This window comes from Neolamprologus brichardi, chromosome 7, assembly GCF_056152115.1.
Source record: "Neolamprologus brichardi isolate AB-2024 chromosome 7, ASM5615211v1, whole genome shotgun sequence".
Classification (NCBI taxonomy): domain Eukaryota; kingdom Metazoa; phylum Chordata; class Actinopteri; order Cichliformes; family Cichlidae; genus Neolamprologus; species Neolamprologus brichardi.
The window spans coordinates 57797864-57817407 of NC_142110.1; the positions used below are offsets into that span (position 1 = coordinate 57797864).

The following is a 19544-nucleotide window of genomic DNA, read 5'->3' on the forward strand; positions in this document are numbered from 1 at the left end:
ATATCTACACGCTGAATTCAAAGAAAACTGAAAGAAATTTATTGATTGCAACGTGTACATGCTTTGCCTTTGCACCCTCACCAAAAAGGCATAAATATTCTGTAGAGCTTGCATAACTTAACGTCAGCATTCGAGAATACAATGAATCGAGAACACGTCATCAAGTCTCAGGTAGTTACATCTCTTCTCTATGGTCTTTATAACAAGTTTTTCTTAATCTTCATATTACTACCTGATAGTCACTTTCCAAAGTTGTGCTGCTCTGCTTTTAGTCTTCTGAGTATTTTCTACTGCTGCCACCACGGGTTTGCAAGGTCAAGGCAACCCTTTCTGTTGTTTTCTCGGTGAGTGTCTCTAACACTCTGTTCAGGACACAATCCTAAGTGTTTGTGGCAGTTCCAGGCGGTGATGGTTAGCCAGTTGACCTCAGTGGTGCAGCAGCTGACAAACTGGCCACTTTTAATGTCAATACCCCAAAGTGACTTGGTAACTTTTTCCTCCCCTTCATACAGCTCTCGGTTATGTTGTGCATTAAAAGTGTTTGCTTTTAATGTACCTGGGGCATTTCTTGTTTTTCATGTGTCCCTCAACAGCAACATAATCCTTAACCCCTCAGGCACAATGATATTGTATCTTACATCCCTGTTATGAAACCAAAGTAAGACAGGTCTACCAATGTCTACCGCAGTCAGTCACGTCAACAAACGCAAGAGTAAATAACCACTTTGCAATAATGACTTAGTTCACACTGTTATTGCCATGATCCCTTGGATTCATTATGTTCTTATTTAATATATTTAAATTTGATTTTTAAATGTTTTTTCTCCATAGTTTAGATATTTTAGGTATTGTATTTTTATTTTTTGAATTTATTTATGATTATCTTATTATTCGTGTTCCTTTGTTTCATGTTTAGTGCAGTGGCAAGTGGTTAGTTTTATGAAAAGGCAAGCAGAGAGTATTACCTAACCATTACTTAACCAAAATAAATTAAAGTAAAATAAAATACAGTCTTGGTAGCCAAAGATGTACAGTGGGGCAAAAAAGTATTTAGTCAGCCACCGATTGTGCAAGTTCCCCCACTTAAAATGATGACAGAGGTCAGTAATTTGCACCAGAGGTACACTTCAACTGTGAGAGACAGAATGTGAAAAAAAAAATCCATGAATTCACATGGTAGGATTTGTAAAGAATTTATTCGTAAATCAGGGTGGAAAATAAGTATTTGGTCACCTCAAACAAGGAAAATCCCTGGCTCTCACAGACCTGTAACGTCTTCTGTAAGAAGCTTTTCTGTCCCCCACTCGTTACCTGTATGAATGGCACCTGTTTGACCTCATCATCTGTATAAAAGACACCTGTCCACAGCCTCAACCAGTCAGACTCCAAACTCCGCCATGGCCAAGACCAAAGAGCTTTCGAAGGACACCAGGAAAAGAATTGTAGACCTGCACCAGACTGGGAAGAGTGAATCTACAATAGGCAAGCAGCTTGGTGTGAAAAAATCAACTGTGGGAGCAATCATCAGAAAATGGAAGACATACAAGACCACTGATAATCTCCCTCGATCTGGGGCTCCACGCAAGATCTCATCCCGTGGGGTCAAAATGATCATGAGAACGGTGAGCAAAGATCCCAGAACCACACGGGGGGACCTGGTGAATGACCTGCAGAGAGCTGGGACCAAAGTAACAAAGGTCACCATCAGTAACACACTACAACGGCAGGGAATCAAATCCCGCAGTGCCAGACGTGTTCCGCTGCTGAAGCCAGTGCATGTCCAGGCCCGTCTGAAGTTTGCCAGAGAGCACATGGATGATACAGCAGAGGATTGGGAGAATGTCATGTGGTCAGATGAAACCAAAGTAGAACTTTTTGGTATAAACTCAACTCGTCGTGTTTGGAGGAAGAAGAATACTGAGTTGCATCCCAAGAACACCATACCTACTGTGAAGCATGGGGGTGGAAACATCATGCTATGGGGCTGTTTTTCTGCCAAGGGGACAGGACGACTGATCCGTGTTAAGGACAGAATGAATGGGGCCAAGTATCGTGAGATTTTGAGCCAAAACCTCCTTCCATCAGTGAGAACTTTGAAGATGAAACGAGGCTGGGTCTTCCAACATGACAATGATCCAAAACACACCGCCCGGGCAACAAAGGAGTGGCTCCGTAGGAAGCATTTGAAAGTCCTGGAGTGGCCTAGCCAGTCTCCAGACCTCAACCCCATAGAAAATCTGTGGCGGGAGTTGAAAGTCCGTGTTGCTCGGCGACAGCCCCAAAACATCACTGCTCTTGAGAAGATCTGCATGGAGGAATGGGCCAAAATACCAGCTACTGTGTGTGCAAACCTGGTAAAGACCTATAGTAAACGTTTGACCTCTGTTATTGCCAACAAAGGTTATGTTACAAAGTATTGAGTTGTATTTTTGTTATTGACCAAATACTTATTTTCCACCCTGATTTACGAATAAATTCTTTACAAATCCTACCATGTGAATTCATGGATTTTTTTTTTTTTTTCACATTCTGTCTCTCACAGTTGAAGTGTACCTCTGGTGCAAATTACTGACTGTCACGGCTGGCGGGGTGAGCCGTGTGGTGTGGAGGAAAAGGAGGACCCAAAATGCAGACAGCCGATATGGTGATATGAGTGAGGGTTTATTTACAGTGCACAAATAACACAACTGAGGGCAGGACAGAACATAAACCTAAACTGGGTGAGCTAAATAACAAACCGGAGATCATACGAACGAGGTGAGTGGCAGAGAGACGCAGACGAGGAACAGGACACCATGAAACACAGACGACGCGACAACGAACACAGACCGACACCCACTATATATACACACACACAGGGTAATCGGGTAATGGCAGACAGGCGGGGACACAGCTGGAACTAATGGACATAACGAGACAACCCTACAAAGTAAAACAGGAAACACACAGACTGTTTTACATAACAACACGGGGACATGAACAGAGCACCGAGGGAGACGCAGGTAGGGAAAATAAACACAACCAAACCCCAACCACCAATACAAAACAGAATAAACTAGAAAGTGATAATCATCAACCGAAAGCGCTGGGTCACCGACCCAGGACCATGACAGTACCCCCCCTCCAAGGGCTGGCTCCAGACAGCCCAAAACAAAAACAGACGACCAACCCAGGGCGGGCGGCGGGGGGTCCAGGACGGAGGGACCACAACCAAACAAAAAAAACAAGCTCCAGTGGGCCAAACGAATTGTCCAAAACACATCACACACTGGAGTTCCCGAACAGGGTCCCAAAACAAAGTTCAGGAGGCCGGCCCGGAGGCTGACAATTCAGGTCCAAAAGCCGACCGCGCGGGAGGCAGCTGCGGCGAAGTGGAAACAGTTCAGGCGGCCGACCGTGCGGACAGCAACGGGGAAACAGTTCAGGCGGCCGACCGTGCGGACAGCAACGGCGGCGAAACAGGTCAGGCGGCCGACCGTGCACACGGCAGCGGCGGCGACGGGGAAACAGTTCAGGCGGCCGACCGTGCGGACAGCAACGGCGGTGGCGACACAAGTCCGGAAGCCGGCCGCGCGGAAGGTAGCGGCGGCGTTTGGGAGGACGTCCATAGCGACGATGACGCCCAACAAGCGGCCTGGCAGATGACCGCCGATGTCGAGGCGGCAGTTCGGGACCTGAAGGTCGCGTGGCCCCTGCAGCACCAGGCGAGGCGGATGCTGAGGCTGGACCAGGCGAGGCGGATGCTGAGGCTGGACCAGGCGAGGCGGATGCTGAGGCTGGACCAGGCGAGGCGGATGCTGAGGCTGGACCAGGCGAGGCGGATGCTGAGGCTGGACCAGGCGAGGCGGATGCAGAGGCTGGACCAGGCGACGCGGATGCAGAGGCTGGACCAGGCGACGCGGATGCAGAGGCTGGACCAGGCGACGCGGATGCAGAGGCTGGACCAGGCGACGCGGATGCAGAGGCTGGACCAGGCGACGCGGATGCAGAGGCTGGACCAGGCGACGCGGATGCAGAGGCTGGACCAGGCGACGGCGAAGCCGGAGCTGGACCAGGCGACGGCGAAGCCAGAGCTGGACCAGGCGACGGCGAAGCCAGAGCTGGACCAGGCGACGGCGTGGGTGAAGCTGAGGCTGCAGCTGGCGAGGATGAAGACACGGAGGCTGCAGCTGGCGAGGATGAAGACACGGAGGCTGCAGCTGGCGAGGATGAAGACACGGAGGCTGCAGCTGGCGGCTGGACGGGCTCCTCGGGCCCTCCAGCTGACGAAGCAGAAGACTGGACAGGTTCCTCAGGCCCTCCAGCTGACGAGGCAGGAAGCTGGCTGGGTTCTCCTGAACCTCCAGCTGACGAGTCTTGGGACTGGACGGGCTCCTCGGGCCCTCCAGCGGACGAGACAGGCGGCTGGACGGGCTCCTCGGGCCCTCCAGCGGACGAGACAGGCGGCTGGACGGGCTCCTCGGGCCCTCCAGCGGACGAGACAGGCGGCTGGACGGGCTCCTCGGGCCCTCCAGCGGACGAGACAGGCGGCTGGACGGGCTCCTCGGGCCCTCCAGCGGACGGGACAGGAGGCTGGACGGGCTCCTGTGGTCACCTGATGTGTTTTAACAGGGTTGAAAGTACACAGTAGGTTTTGAGCTTTAAATTCAATCTGATCTCAACCCGTGAGTTAGCGAAATGGACCCGAAATGTGCTTAAACAAGAACACAAGGGCGGATAATGATCTTAATTGCTGGAGAGAGGTTTGATACCATATGCGTGGGAACAAAAACCCATTAGCTCAATTATTTCACAACAGTGTTGCAGGGCACTTGCGTGGTGGAGATAATTGATTTGAAAAGTTTTTCTTAATCTTCATATTACTACCTGATAGTCACTTTCCAAAGTTGTGCTGCTCTGCTTTTAGTCTTCTGAGTATTTTCTACTGCTGCCACCACGGGTTTGCAAGGTCAAGGCAACCCTTTCTGTTGTTTTCTCGGTGAGTGTCTCTAACACTCTGTTCAGGACACAATCCTAAGTGTTTGTGGCAGTTCCAGGCGGTGATGGTTAGCCAGTTGACCTCAGTGGTGCAGCAGCTGACAAACTGGCCACTTTTAATGTCAATACCCCAAAGTGACTTGGTAACTTTTTCCTCCCCTTCATACAGCTCTCGGTTATGTTGTGCATTAAAAGTGTTTGCTTTTAATGTACCTGGGGCATTTCTTGTTTTTCATGTGTCCCTCAACAGCAACATAATCCTTAACCCCTCAGGCACAATGATATTGTATCTTACATCCCTGTTATGAAACCAAAGTAAGACAGGTCTACCAATGTCTACCGCAGTCAGTCACGTCAACAAACGCAAGAGTAAATAACCACTTTGCAATAATGACTTAGTTCACACTGTTATTGCCATGATCCCTTGGATTCATTATGTTCTTATTTAATATATTTAAATTTGATTTTTAAATGTTTTTTCTCCATAGTTTAGATATTTTAGGTATTGTATTTTTATTTTTTGAATTTATTTATGATTATCTTATTATTCGTGTTCCTTTGTTTCATGTTTAGTGCAGTGGCAAGTGGTTAGTTTTATGAAAAGGCAAGCAGAGAGTATTACCTAACCATTACTTAACCAAAATAAATTAAAGTAAAATAAAATACAGTCTTGGTAGCCAAAGATGTACAGTGGGGCAAAAAAGTATTTAGTCAGCCACCGATTGTGCAAGTTCCCCCACTTAAAATGATGACAGAGGTCAGTAATTTGCACCAGAGGTACACTTCAACTGTGAGAGACAGAATGTGAAAAAAAAAATCCATGAATTCACATGGTAGGATTTGTAAAGAATTTATTCGTAAATCAGGGTGGAAAATAAGTATTTGGTCACCTCAAACAAGGAAAATCCCTGGCTCTCACAGACCTGTAACGTCTTCTGTAAGAAGCTTTTCTGTCCCCCACTCGTTACCTGTATGAATGGCACCTGTTTGACCTCATCATCTGTATAAAAGACACCTGTCCACAGCCTCAACCAGTCAGACTCCAAACTCCGCCATGGCCAAGACCAAAGAGCTTTCGAAGGACACCAGGAAAAGAATTGTAGACCTGCACCAGACTGGGAAGAGTGAATCTACAATAGGCAAGCAGCTTGGTGTGAAAAAATCAACTGTGGGAGCAATCATCAGAAAATGGAAGACATACAAGACCACTGATAATCTCCCTCGATCTGGGGCTCCACGCAAGATCTCATCCCGTGGGGTCAAAATGATCATGAGAACGGTGAGCAAAGATCCCAGAACCACACGGGGGGACCTGGTGAATGACCTGCAGAGAGCTGGGACCAAAGTAACAAAGGTCACCATCAGTAACACACTACAACGGCAGGGAATCAAATCCCGCAGTGCCAGACGTGTTCCGCTGCTGAAGCCAGTGCATGTCCAGGCCCGTCTGAAGTTTGCCAGAGAGCACATGGATGATACAGCAGAGGATTGGGAGAATGTCATGTGGTCAGATGAAACCAAAGTAGAACTTTTTGGTATAAACTCAACTCGTCGTGTTTGGAGGAAGAAGAATACTGAGTTGCATCCCAAGAACACCATACCTACTGTGAAGCATGGGGGTGGAAACATCATGCTATGGGGCTGTTTTTCTGCCAAGGGGACAGGACGACTGATCCGTGTTAAGGACAGAATGAATGGGGCCAAGTATCGTGAGATTTTGAGCCAAAACCTCCTTCCATCAGTGAGAACTTTGAAGATGAAACGAGGCTGGGTCTTCCAACATGACAATGATCCAAAACACACCGCCCGGGCAACAAAGGAGTGGCTCCGTAGGAAGCATTTGAAAGTCCTGGAGTGGCCTAGCCAGTCTCCAGACCTCAACCCCATAGAAAATCTGTGGCGGGAGTTGAAAGTCCGTGTTGCTCGGCGACAGCCCCAAAACATCACTGCTCTTGAGAAGATCTGCATGGAGGAATGGGCCAAAATACCAGCTACTGTGTGTGCAAACCTGGTAAAGACCTATAGTAAACGTTTGACCTCTGTTATTGCCAACAAAGGTTATGTTACAAAGTATTGAGTTGTATTTTTGTTATTGACCAAATACTTATTTTCCACCCTGATTTACGAATAAATTCTTTACAAATCCTACCATGTGAATTCATGGATTTTTTTTTTTTTTTCACATTCTGTCTCTCACAGTTGAAGTGTACCTCTGGTGCAAATTACTGACTGTCACGGCTGGCGGGGTGAGCCGTGTGGTGTGGAGGAAAAGGAGGACCCAAAATGCAGACAGCCGATATGGTGATATGAGTGAGGGTTTATTTACAGTGCACAAATAACACAACTGAGGGCAGGACAGAACATAAACCTAAACTGGGTGAGCTAAATAACAAACCGGAGATCATACGAACGAGGTGAGTGGCAGAGAGACGCAGACGAGGAACAGGACACCATGAAACACAGACGACGCGACAACGAACACAGACCGACACCCACTATATATACACACACACAGGGTAATCGGGTAATGGCAGACAGGCGGGGACACAGCTGGAACTAATGGACATAACGAGACAACCCTACAAAGTAAAACAGGAAACACACAGACTGTTTTACATAACAACACGGGGACATGAACAGAGCACCGAGGGAGACGCAGGTAGGGAAAATAAACACAACCAAACCCCAACCACCAATACAAAACAGAATAAACTAGAAAGTGATAATCATCAACCGAAAGCGCTGGGTCACCGACCCAGGACCATGACAGTACCCCCCCTCCAAGGGCTGGCTCCAGACAGCCCAAAACAAAAACAGACGACCAACCCAGGGCGGGCGGCGGGGGGTCCAGGACGGAGGGACCACAACCAAACAAAAAAAAACAAGCTCCAGTGGGCCAAACGAATTGTCCAAAACACATCACACACTGGAGTTCCCGAACAGGGTCCCAAAACAAAGTTCAGGAGGCCGGCCCGGAGGCTGACAATTCAGGTCCAAAAGCCGACCGCGCGGGAGGCAGCTGCGGCGAAGTGGAAACAGTTCAGGCGGCCGACCGTGCGGACAGCAACGGGGAAACAGTTCAGGCGGCCGACCGTGCGGACAGCAACGGCGGCGAAACAGGTCAGGCGGCCGACCGTGCACACGGCAGCGGCGGCGACGGGGAAACAGTTCAGGCGGCCGACCGTGCGGACAGCAACGGCGGTGGCGACACAAGTCCGGAAGCCGGCCGCGCGGAAGGTAGCGGCGGCGTTTGGGAGGACGTCCATAGCGACGATGACGCCCAACAAGCGGCCTGGCAGATGACCGCCGATGTCGAGGCGGCAGTTCGGGACCTGAAGGTCGCGTGGCCCCTGCAGCACCAGGCGAGGCGGATGCTGAGGCTGGACCAGGCGAGGCGGATGCTGAGGCTGGACCAGGCGAGGCGGATGCTGAGGCTGGACCAGGCGAGGCGGATGCTGAGGCTGGACCAGGCGAGGCGGATGCTGAGGCTGGACCAGGCGAGGCGGATGCTGAGGCTGGACCAGGCGAGGCGGATGCAGAGGCTGGACCAGGCGACGCGGATGCAGAGGCTGGACCAGGCGACGCGGATGCAGAGGCTGGACCAGGCGACGCGGATGCAGAGGCTGGACCAGGCGACGCGGATGCAGAGGCTGGACCAGGCGACGCGGATGCAGAGGCTGGACCAGGCGACGGCGAAGCCGGAGCTGGACCAGGCGACGGCGAAGCCGGAGCTGGACCAGGCGACGGCGAAGCCAGAGCTGGACCAGGCGACGGCGTGGGTGAAGCTGAGGCTGCAGCTGGCGAGGATGAAGACACGGAGGCTGCAGCTGGCGAGGATGAAGACACGGAGGCTGCAGCTGGCGAGGATGAAGACACGGAGGCTGCAGCTGGCGAGGATGAAGACACGGAGGCTGCAGCTGGCGGCTGGACGGGCTCCTCGGGCCCTCCAGCTGACGAAGCAGAAGACTGGACAGGTTCCTCAGGCCCTCCAGCTGACGAGGCAGGAAGCTGGCTGGGTTCTCCTGAACCTCCAGCTGACGAGTCTTGGGACTGGACGGGCTCCTCGGGCCCTCCAGCGGACGAGACAGGCGGCTGGACGGGCTCCTCGGGCCCTCCAGCGGACGAGACAGGCGGCTGGACGGGCTCCTCGGGCCCTCCAGCGGACGAGACAGGCGGCTGGACGGGCTCCTCGGGCCCTCCAGCGGACGGGACAGGAGGCTGGACGGGCTCCTCGGGCCCTCCAGCGAGAACAGTCTCAGGACCATCGGGCACAGGGGCCCCTGGCAGGCGCAGAACAGAACCAGCAGGCGCGGGGACCTTTGGCGGGCACAGAACAGAACCAGCAGGCGCGGAGACCTCTGGCGGGCGCAGAACAGAACCAGCAGGCACGGTGGCCTCTGGCAGGAACAAATCAGAACCAGCAGGCACACGGGCCTCTGGCAGGAACAGAACAGAACCAGCAGGTGCGGGGACCTCTGGCGGGCGCAGAACAGAACCAGCAGGCGCGGGGACCTCTGGCGGGCGCAGAACAGAACCAGTAGGCGCGGGGACCTCTGGCGGGCGCAGAACAGAACCAGCAGGCGCGGGGACCTCTGGCGGGCGCAGAACAGAACCAGCAGGCGCGGGGACCTCTGGCGGGCGCAGAACAGAACCAGCAGGCACGGTGGCCTCTGGCAAACACAAGGCTGACCGCAGCTGCACCGAGCATTGACTCAGCTCAGGCAGCGACAGCCGGGTGCAGTCCTCAGCTGGCTTCTTTACCTCCAGGGGTCCAGAGTCTGCTGGGGGCTGAAACCCAGCCTCTGGGGAGGCCCTGGAGTGCGTCTCAGTCTCAGAACTGGCCAGCTCTTGAGGAACGTTTGCAGGATTGTGTGGTTTGTCTCTCTGCCTGGAACAGATGGGTGAACAATAGTTTCTTTCAGATTGAATTGGCCTAGCTGGTTGTACAGGAGGAGTTGGTGAAGATGATGGCTGAATTGGTGGCTGAGCTGATGAGTCTTCTACCAACTGAGCTATTGACCGGGCTATGGACTGCAACGTAGTTTGTAGTCGGTCTGGCTGTGGTAATGACTGGGCTATGGGTCGTGAGGCTGAATGTGACGGAGGTGACGACTGAGCGGCTAACTGAGCTAGTGGTTGCTGGGCAGCTAACCGAGCTACCGGCTGGGCAGCTGGCTCAAAAAACACAGCCCCGGTACAAACAGTCACAGGTTCAGGCGAAACAGAAAGAGTGCCTTTTCCACTCACCACAGCCGGCAACTCAGAACTCTCGGGGCCCGGCTGTGGCGATGGGCGTCGGCGGCGTGAACGTCGCTTCTTTCTTGAGGATAGCTCCGACCGGCCGGGTAATTCCACATCCGGCGGGCCGGGCCGCAGATTCCCCGGCGGGCAGTGCAACACATTCACCGCCGGGCTGGGTCGGGAAGCGGTAGCAGCTGGAGGGTGAAGGTGAAGTTCGTGCAGAATGAAGTCCTGTGCGAGCGGGTGAAGAGAATCCAGTAGCCAGGGGTGAGCAGAAATAAGCTGCTGTAGCCTGGCTTCTACAGCGCGGTGAAATTCCTCCCCCTCATGCTCAAGCCATAGGTTAACTAACCTCGAAACGGAGTCAATCAATTCCTCCCGAAACTCCTGGGAAGGTGCGGATGCTGCTGGGTCCATGTTTGGTCGCGTCGTACTGTCACGGCTGGCGGGGTGAGCCGTGTGGTGTGGAGGAAAAGGAGGACCCAAAATGCAGACAGCCGATATGGTGATATGAGTGAGGGTTTATTTACAGTGCACAAATAACACAACTGAGGGCAGGACAGAACATAAACCTAAACTGGGTGAGCTAAATAACAAACCGGAGATCATACGAACGAGGTGAGTGGCAGAGAGACGCAGACGAGGAACAGGACACCATGAAACACAGACGACGCGACAACGAACACAGACCGACACCCACTATATATACACACACACAGGGTAATCGGGTAATGGCAGACAGGCGGGGACACAGCTGGAACTAATGGACATAACGAGACAACCCTACAAAGTAAAACAGGAAACACACAGACTGTTTTACATAACAACACGGGGACATGAACAGAGCACCGAGGGAGACGCAGGTAGGGAAAATAAACACAACCAAACCCCAACCACCAATACAAAACAGAATAAACTAGAAAGTGATAATCATCAACCGAAAGCGCTGGGTCACCGACCCAGGACCATGACACTGACCTCTGTCATCATTTTAAGTGGGGGAACTTGCACAATCGGTGGCTGACTAAATACTTTTTTGCCCCACTGTATAAATCCTGGCAATCCTCCTGGCACTTAACAGCGTACACTATGTTACTCTGTCATTGTGCAAATGTACTGTTTATAAGATTTGGGGAAACCTGCAGTCAGCTGAGACTGAAGAAGTCACTTGGATGAGTGACGAAACGTTTCTCCCACAAAACGCTACGTCCAGATGAACAGAATCAACTTTTGGAGATTTACTTTCCTGGATGATTAAGAAGGCATCAAGACTAGTTAGTCTACTTTTGTGCTTATATTTGACTTATGTTGCGTCATTGAATAGAATGCTGTGTCACAACTATTGTACTATAATGCTACAAATTAGGTAGTGTGTGATCAATGACAGTAGCTCATTTCAAAAGTAAGTTGGAAAATTTAACACTGCTGCCTGGAAGCAAACATCAATAACATGTTGTTGAAATATATATATGGCCATTTTTCTTTAGAGAAAATGCAAAGTAGATGCATTTTAAGTTCATAAGGCAATGTTTTCACGTTATCATTTTAACATTAGTAAATAAAGGGAGCAATTTCACAGTTTAACCTGGTGGAAATGTCCGGCTTTAAGTTGTCTCTCAGCTAAAGTCTTGAGTCTCCAGGACTTACATTAACACATCCTACAAAAATTACTACAGAAAACTGTTTTCAAAACTAACTTTTCAAGACGAACCAACTGAAACTGGAAATGAGATGCCCTCTTTCAATCTTGTCACAGCTCTTGTTGTTCGCAAATGATTGCAGTAATGAAAAATAGAGAGCAGAATTATTTCTTGTGGCTGCATTACTTTTGATGATGAGGTTGTGGGGTTTGTTTTCAGCATCGCTGGAATTAAACAGGAGGGAATTTGCTCAGAGTGGCTCAGTGGTTTTGCAAAGTCACCTGACAGCCAGAAGGTTGAATTTAATGCCTGGCTGAGGCAGAGTGTGAAAGTGTTTGTCTGTTTATGCATTTGTGTGATAGACATAGAAGCTTTTCATGCCACCTTTTGCCGAAAGTGTCCTGGGACAGGCTCTAGTCTGAACCTTGAGCAGATTACAGCAGTTTTTTTTAGATTGTATTAATTGATCATAGAAAAACTGTTTTTATCAGTGTGGTTTTAAACAGAAATTCTAGCAAACATTCCACAATACTAGAAATAGGAAGCAAGAAAATGGTTAAATGACTGAGTTGATCATTTTCTATCTATAGCGGTGCCAAAGAGTCCAGTTTTCTTATATGGAAACAATCAAAACTGTTGAATGGCTTGATGGTTGAAAAGCAGCAAACAGTAATGTAATAGTTATAATCTGCTCTGAATGTTTTCAAAGTTTAAAACATGTATATTGTATTTCTGCCTGCAGTATGAACTCATATGATATTGTATTTTGAGCAGAGAAACAGCTAAATCTGACATTTTATTCGATGTACTCAAGGATTTAATTAAACCATATGGAAATGATTTATTCAGCATGCGAAAAGCATCGTTTTAGCCAGGTCTGCTTTGCCAAGTGCTTTGGCCGCTCTGTGTAATAGTTTCTAACAAAGCAGTGGCTCAGAAATTATTATAAGTTCACTTCTTATGTTCGGACAGGTCACCAGTCTGTTGCAGGGCTAACACACAGAGACAGACGACCATTCGCACTCACACACACACACCTATAGGCAATTTGGATTGATTAATTAACCTATCCCCACTAACTGCAAGTCTTTGGACTGTACGAGGAAGCCGGAGTACCCAGAAAGAACCCATGCAAACACGGGCAGAGCATGCTGTGCGGCAACAGTGCTAACCACCGTGCCACCATGCTGCTACTTCAATGCAATAAAATAATAAATAAAACTTGTGAATGGCACCAATTTATTGGGGCTCATAACTGGAGTATCTATAGGAAACAAATCAAAACGTCATCATGGAGGCACAGAGTTACCCAACCCCTCTCCACATCAACTTATGATGGAGTCATATCTCTGAGGGTCTTTGGTCAGCTAATATAACATCTGTGGTGGAAAAGGCTCAGCACCGCCTCATATTCTTGATGGTTGTAAGGAAGAATAAACTGGAAGAGAGGTTTCGGGTGACCTTTTTACCCCGTTACAGTTGAGAGTGTGCTGACATGTTTCATTCCATTGAAATTCAGAATACACTTTATTATTTTACTTTTTTATTCAATAAAATTTTATTATTATTGACATATAAGGCTCTACATGGACAGTTCCCTGCTTATATAGCAGAGCTTCTGAGACCTTATTCATGCAGCCTGTTTCTGATTTTCTAACCAGGGTCTCCTAACTGACTGTCGCTCTGATTTTAAAACCAGAGGTGATCGTGCTTGTGAGGCTGTAGCATCCAAACTGTGGAACAGCCTTCCTCAATCAATCAGGTGATTCTGTTATTTTAAACAGTTTTAAACATCTGCTGAAAACTTATTTTAATAGGTTAGCTTTCCCTTAATCTTTCACCTTTATTTACTTTATTTTGCTTGTCTGGCCAAAAATACCAATGACCATTCACTTGATTCATCTTCTGCTTTATATTATCCATCTCACGCCCACCCTCATGGCCAATTTAGAATCGCAAAATAACCTTTAGAAGTGAGAGGAAACCAAGGCAGCTGCAGAAAACCACACTACTGCATCTGTCCATAATTATCACTGAAAATGTTTTTCAGTAACTTCTGTTTGAAAAAGAAGTTCTTTTGGTGAGATTCAGATGTTGCACGTAGTTGTTACATTTTGGGCTAAATCCCATAGGGCCAATTCTTGTAAAATAGCTTCTAATATTACAATTTGTTTGATGATATGAAATATTTAAAGTGTAACAAAAATGCAAAAAATAAAGAAGTCAGGAAAATAATTTTGTCAGGACTCTGCGTGTGTAGGTGGTTGGCATCTGAATGGCAGTCATCAGTAACGGAAGTCTTTCAGGTGTGGAATACAGTGAAGACCTCTCTCTCTCACAGCTTCAGGCAGGAAGGATTTTTTTTTTCACTTTATGTAATTAAGTCTAGAATAATTGCTCAGAGGTTCCTCTCCTCCCTCTCGCTCTCTTTTCTTCTTTTTACTTGACAGAGGAATGTAATTAAAAAAGGAGAGAGAGCTTTCCCGAGGTTTGATCATTGTCTCCAACTTCTAATGGAGAGCTTAGACCTGCTGTCTATCATCAACAGTGAGTCAGGGAGAAGAAGGCGATACTGGGAGAACACTAAAGGTACACGGATCCAAAAGTGAGGAGGAAAATGACATAGAAAGACAGGAAACAGCTGAGGTAAAAAGAGCATCATGCAGTCAGAGAAAATGTAAAAAGAAGAGAAATGTAATGGTGCTGAGACAATGGTGTTTTCAAATCAGTTAAAATTTCTAACAATGAATGCCTTTTCAAGTTAAGCTTCTGTTTTTCACTCTGATGTAGTCTGAAGTGAGTTTCTGAAGGAAAATGATAAATGTCAGGGATTTTCCTCAATCTGTCAATGCAGAACTTGTTCTTTGATAACTGATCGATAAAGAATGAGTAAACCATTATAAAGCAATTAGTCATGTTTGAAATCCTTTATGAAGGGGGACTTTTTGCAAATTGAAGGAATAAATGTATCCATGCAGGTTATATAATATATATCCTCAACAACTCCCCTTAGTATCACCGTCATCGGACAGTGATCTTGAAGTGAGCTTCACTGACTCATCAACTCATATCAGACTGCTTTCATTAAGTTGTACAGCTCACTCCAGAGTAAATACACATGGACACCAGCTGAGGTAAACAACAGGCTGACGTCCTACACTCATTACAGATGAAGGTCGCCAGAGTTGTTTGTAGTACAGCAGCCAGTGCTGCTAGGATTGTCTTCAATTGGGAGAACTAAGAAAACGAAATTCATATGACTGGAATCTGCAATCTCCTGACATCTGTTGATGAGATTTTACACAGCCTACCTATAATTTGACCAAATGGAAATGTCTTGTATGTTGTCTACAAAACCTTGAATGATATTATATTGGGCAGCAGCACGGCCTGGATGTTGGGCAACATTGCCGAAGCTGCTGCATTGAGCTGCGGCCGCAAGGTGGTTGGTGCCTGCCGTGGTAGTAATCCCCGAACCAAATGGTGGACACCAGAGGTGAAGGGAGCCACCAGGCAGAAGAAGGAGTCCTATCGGGCTTGGTTAGCCTGTGGGACTCCGGAGGCAGCCGACAGGTATCGACAGGCCAAGCGGAATGCGGCTCGGGCAGTGGCTGAAGCAAAAACTCGGGTGTGGGAGGAGTTCGGAGAGGCCATGGAAAAAGACTTTCGGACTGCCTCGAAGAGGTTCTGGCAAACCGTCAGGCGTCTCAGGAGGGGAAAGCGGTGCTCTACCTGCACTGTGTATAGTGCTGGCGGAGCGCTGCTGACGTCGACTGAGAAAATTGTCAGGCGGTAGAAGGAATACTTCGAGGACCTCCTTAATCCCACTGACGCGTCTTCCGAGGAGGAAGCAGAGTCTGGGGATGAGGGGAATGACCCGCCAATTTCTGGGGGCGAGGTCACTGAGGCAGTTAAACAACTCCTTGGTGGCAGAGCCCCTGGTGTTGATGAGGTCCGCCCCGAGTTCCTGAAGGCTCTGGACGTTGTAGGGCTGTCCTGGTTGACACGCCTCTGCAATGTTGCGTGGAGATCAGGGGCAGTACCCGTGGATTGGCAGACCGGGGTGGTGGTCCCCATCTTTAAGAAGGGGAACCGGAGGGTGTGTTCCAACTACAGGGGGATCACACTCCTCAGCCTCCCCAGGAAAGTCTATGCCAGGGTGCTGGAAAGGAGAGTTCGTCCGCTAGTCGAACCTCTGATGCAGGAGGAACAATGCGGTTTTCGTCCTGGTCGCGGAACACTGGACCAGCTCTTCATCCTCTCGAGGATACTTGAGGGTGCATGGGAGTTTGCCCAACCAGTTTACATGTGTTTTGTGGACTTTGAGAAGGCATTCGACCGTGTCCCTCGGGGTGTCCTGTGGGAGGTGTTGCGGGAGTATGGGGTGTCTGGCCCATTGCTACGGGCCATTCGATCCCTATACAACCTTTGCAAGAGCTTGGTTCGCATTGCCGGCAATAAGTCGGACTCGTTCCCGGTGGGTGATGGGCTCCGCCAGGGCTGCCCTTTGTCACCGGTTCTGTTCATAATTTTTATGGACAGGATTTCTAGGCGCAGCCAAGTGGCGGAGGGCTTTCGCTTTGGTGGCCTCAGGATCTCATCTGTGATCTTTGCGGATGATGTGGTTCTGTTGGCTTCATCGGGTGAGGGCCTCCAGCTCGCACTGGAGCGGTTCGCAGCCGAGTGTGAAGCAGCGGGAATGAGGATCAGCACCTCCAAATCTGAGGCCATGGTTCTCAGCCGGAAAAGGGTGGAGTGCCCACTCCGGGTCGGGGATGAGGTCCTGCCCCAAGTGGAGGAGTTCAAGTATCTCGGGGTCTTGTTCGCGAGTGATGGGAGAAGGGAGCCGGAGATCGACAGACGGATTGGGGCTGCGGCTGCAGTAATGCAGACGCTGCACCGGTCCGTCGTGGTGAAGAGGGAGCTGAGTGTAAAAGCGAAGCTCTCAATTTACCGGTCGATCTACGTCCCTACCCTCACCTATGGCCACGAGCTGTGGGTAGTGACCGAAAGGACGAGATCGCGGATACAAGCGGCGGAAATGAGCTTCCTCCGAAGGGTGGCTGGCATCTCCCTTAGAGATGGGGTGAGAAGTTCGGCTATCCGGGAGGGGCTCAGAGTAGAGCCGCTGCTGCTCCACATCGAAAGGAGCCAGCTGAGGTGGTTTGGGCATCTGGTAAGGATGCCCCCTGGGCGCCTCCTGGGTGAGGTGTTCCAGGCATGTCCCACCGGGAGGAGGCCCCGGGGCAGACCCAGGACACGCTGGAGAGATTATATCTCTCGGCTGGCCTGGGAACGCCTTGGTGTTCCCCCGGATGAGCTGGAGGAGGTGGCTGGGGAGAGGGAGGTCTGGGCCTCTTTGCTTAGGCTGCTGCCCCCGCGACCCGGCCCCGGATAAAGCGGATGAAGATGGATGGATGGATGGATGGATATTATATTGGTCTTTAGTGGGGATTTGAAGGATGTGAAACTACTGTTTCCATGCCCAACACTGAAGTTTCTCTCTTGCTTTAAGATTCAGTTGCTGGAGTCAGCCTATTTAAATGTTTTTTAGATAATGTGTGTTCACTTCAGAGCTGTACAAAGACAAAGGCAAATATAGATCCTGCATTCTGAGACAATGATGGCTATGAGGATGTCTTTGTCTATTGTTTTGGAAAACTGTTTTTTAATATAGCCAAACTATAGATTCACACCTATTATGCATCTAATTTGTAGGTAAATTTTCAGACATATTCATACTAGCAAACATAGCTGGACTAGCCATCGGGCATACCGGCCCGATGGTGATTTTTCGTTTTTATGGGCCGATGATTTTTTTTTTTTTTTAATTTATTTATTTTTATAACAGTATAAACAATGAAAGGTGGTGGATTGGCCAGATGCTGGCAGATGTGTAAAAATAACTCAGTTGTTTGGTGGCTATGGCAGAGCTGCCACAAGAGGCCAGGTGGATGAGGGAAAGGTGAGGCAGGAGGAGGAGAGACCCGAGGCGGCTGCCGGTCCGAGTGTCAGGTGAACTGAACTTCAGGTAAGAAGTTATGACCTGCAGTCTGTCTGGGTCAGATATAAACCAAGTTTAGGTGGAGTTTATTTTTGTTGTGCTGACCTTTTACCGTCAGTTACAATAACTTGTACTGCGTACTAGCTAGCATGACGGAGTTTCTACAGCTGGGTGGGTGCTATGTTACTGATAGTGAACTTTATTTTATTGATAAGTTTAGTTATTAGAGTTGCCAACCATCCCCTAAAAAACGGAATCGTCCCGCATTCAGAGAAAATATTACGCAGACATATTAAGCTGAAAATGAACACAGTTTGTCCCGTACTTCAGCTACAATGGAAAAAGACACAAAGCTGGAGTTTTTCCTCTGTCTTTACGCTGTCAGCCGTCTCTTCTCTCATTCAATCGTGAAACTGATCAATGATCAGCTGATCGGCTTTTCTCTATTGCTTGTTTATCGCCCACTTTGCGCCAGAAAGAGAAAACCAGCGGCTGTCGCGCTAAACAACAGCTGTTTAAGCTTGATCAGCTGTTGTTAGAATTTATTTAATATTAATTTCTAGTATCAGCTGATGTTTGCTGGAGCCACAGCTGTAAAGCTGCTGGTCATGATGTCGGTTTGGTTATCTGGTGAGAGGGAAACATGAAGATGAAACCAGGAGATGTCCTTACTGAATCATCAGAGCTGAACAGGTGATGGAGAAACAGGTTTACCTTTTAGGTGACATGAAAGAGTTGAAGGGAAGTTATGAACCATTTCTGAGAGAAAAATAACACCAGGATCCTTTTTGTGTAGCTGACAGCTGGTAACTGTGCAGGGGCGGGTCTAGCAAAGCTTTGCCAGGGGGGCAGGTGGGGCATTAACAGGGAGAGGGGGGCACAAAGAAATACTTTTCTTTCTTATTCTCATTTAAAATATTTAGCTTTTATTAAATAATTATCTGAATCTTACAACCAAAGTTTTTATCTGATGTACAACGTATAGAAATCATACATATACCATCAAAACAGTGTACATCACTGTCACAACAGCGTTTGTTTTCATTCAAAGGCTTTATGATTTTTCCTATAATACCTGGTGGGCCGGTCTCTAGTCAAAATGCCCGGGCCGATTTTTTGTCCCAGTCCAGCCCTGCTAGCAAAAGCTGCTGTAGAACAGAAAAAAGAAAAAAAAAAAAAAAAAAATCACACAAAAAGGGAGAAGAGTATATCAAGGCCTATGTCAGTCCCAATCTCTGTGCTCTGGGAGGCTTCAAATAGAGGGAGAAGCTACAGGGCTGAATCTGGGACAGGCAGTTACATGCCCCACACGAAACAAACCCACATCATTCTGCACTGTATCTACCTGTGTCAATCTCAGAGTTACCACACACATACTGGAATTGCCACTTTCTTTTTCATTTTAATTGTAAAATATTATTTACTGACATGACAACAAGCAAGCAAAGCAATTAAAAAAATGTATCTTTGACAGCCATTTCAAACAATCTTTTTAAAAGGGTTAGAGGTAGGATTACACCTGGTTCTGCATGAAAATTACATCTCACGTTATGTCAGTTTAAACTTTTGGTGTGCATCCCCCGTTCATTTCACACAGTTTGCACATAATTAAATAGACAGTATTAAAAAGTATAAACAGTGGTTATTTAGGCCAGCAGTGGATCAAATGTTTTCTTAGGTGG

At 48.5% G+C, this 19544-nt stretch overlaps 2 protein-coding genes across 2 annotated transcripts; one reads left to right on the forward strand and one right to left on the reverse strand.

Annotated features, from left to right (window-relative positions):
• The first annotated feature begins 5309 nt into the window (after positions 1-5309).
• On the forward strand, positions 5310-8931 carry LOC148102250 (uncharacterized). Its single transcript, XM_087842719.1, has 3 exons — positions 5310-5346; positions 7921-8572; positions 8928-8931. Exons 1-3 carry the CDS (start codon positions 5310-5312, stop codon positions 8929-8931), a joined length of 693 nt encoding a protein of 230 aa, XP_087698845.1.
• A 12-nt stretch (positions 8932-8943) lies between these two features.
• Positions 8944-10635, reverse strand: LOC148102251 (uncharacterized; the record flags this gene model as incomplete). The annotated part of the gene is made up of 3 exons (XM_087842720.1): positions 9646-10635; positions 9352-9411; positions 8944-9111 (listed from the first exon to the last, which is right to left on the reverse strand). Coding segments are annotated over exons 1-3 (1218 nt in total), but the record flags the coding sequence as incomplete, so codon positions are not given.
• Between the last annotated feature and the right edge of the window lie 8909 nt (positions 10636-19544).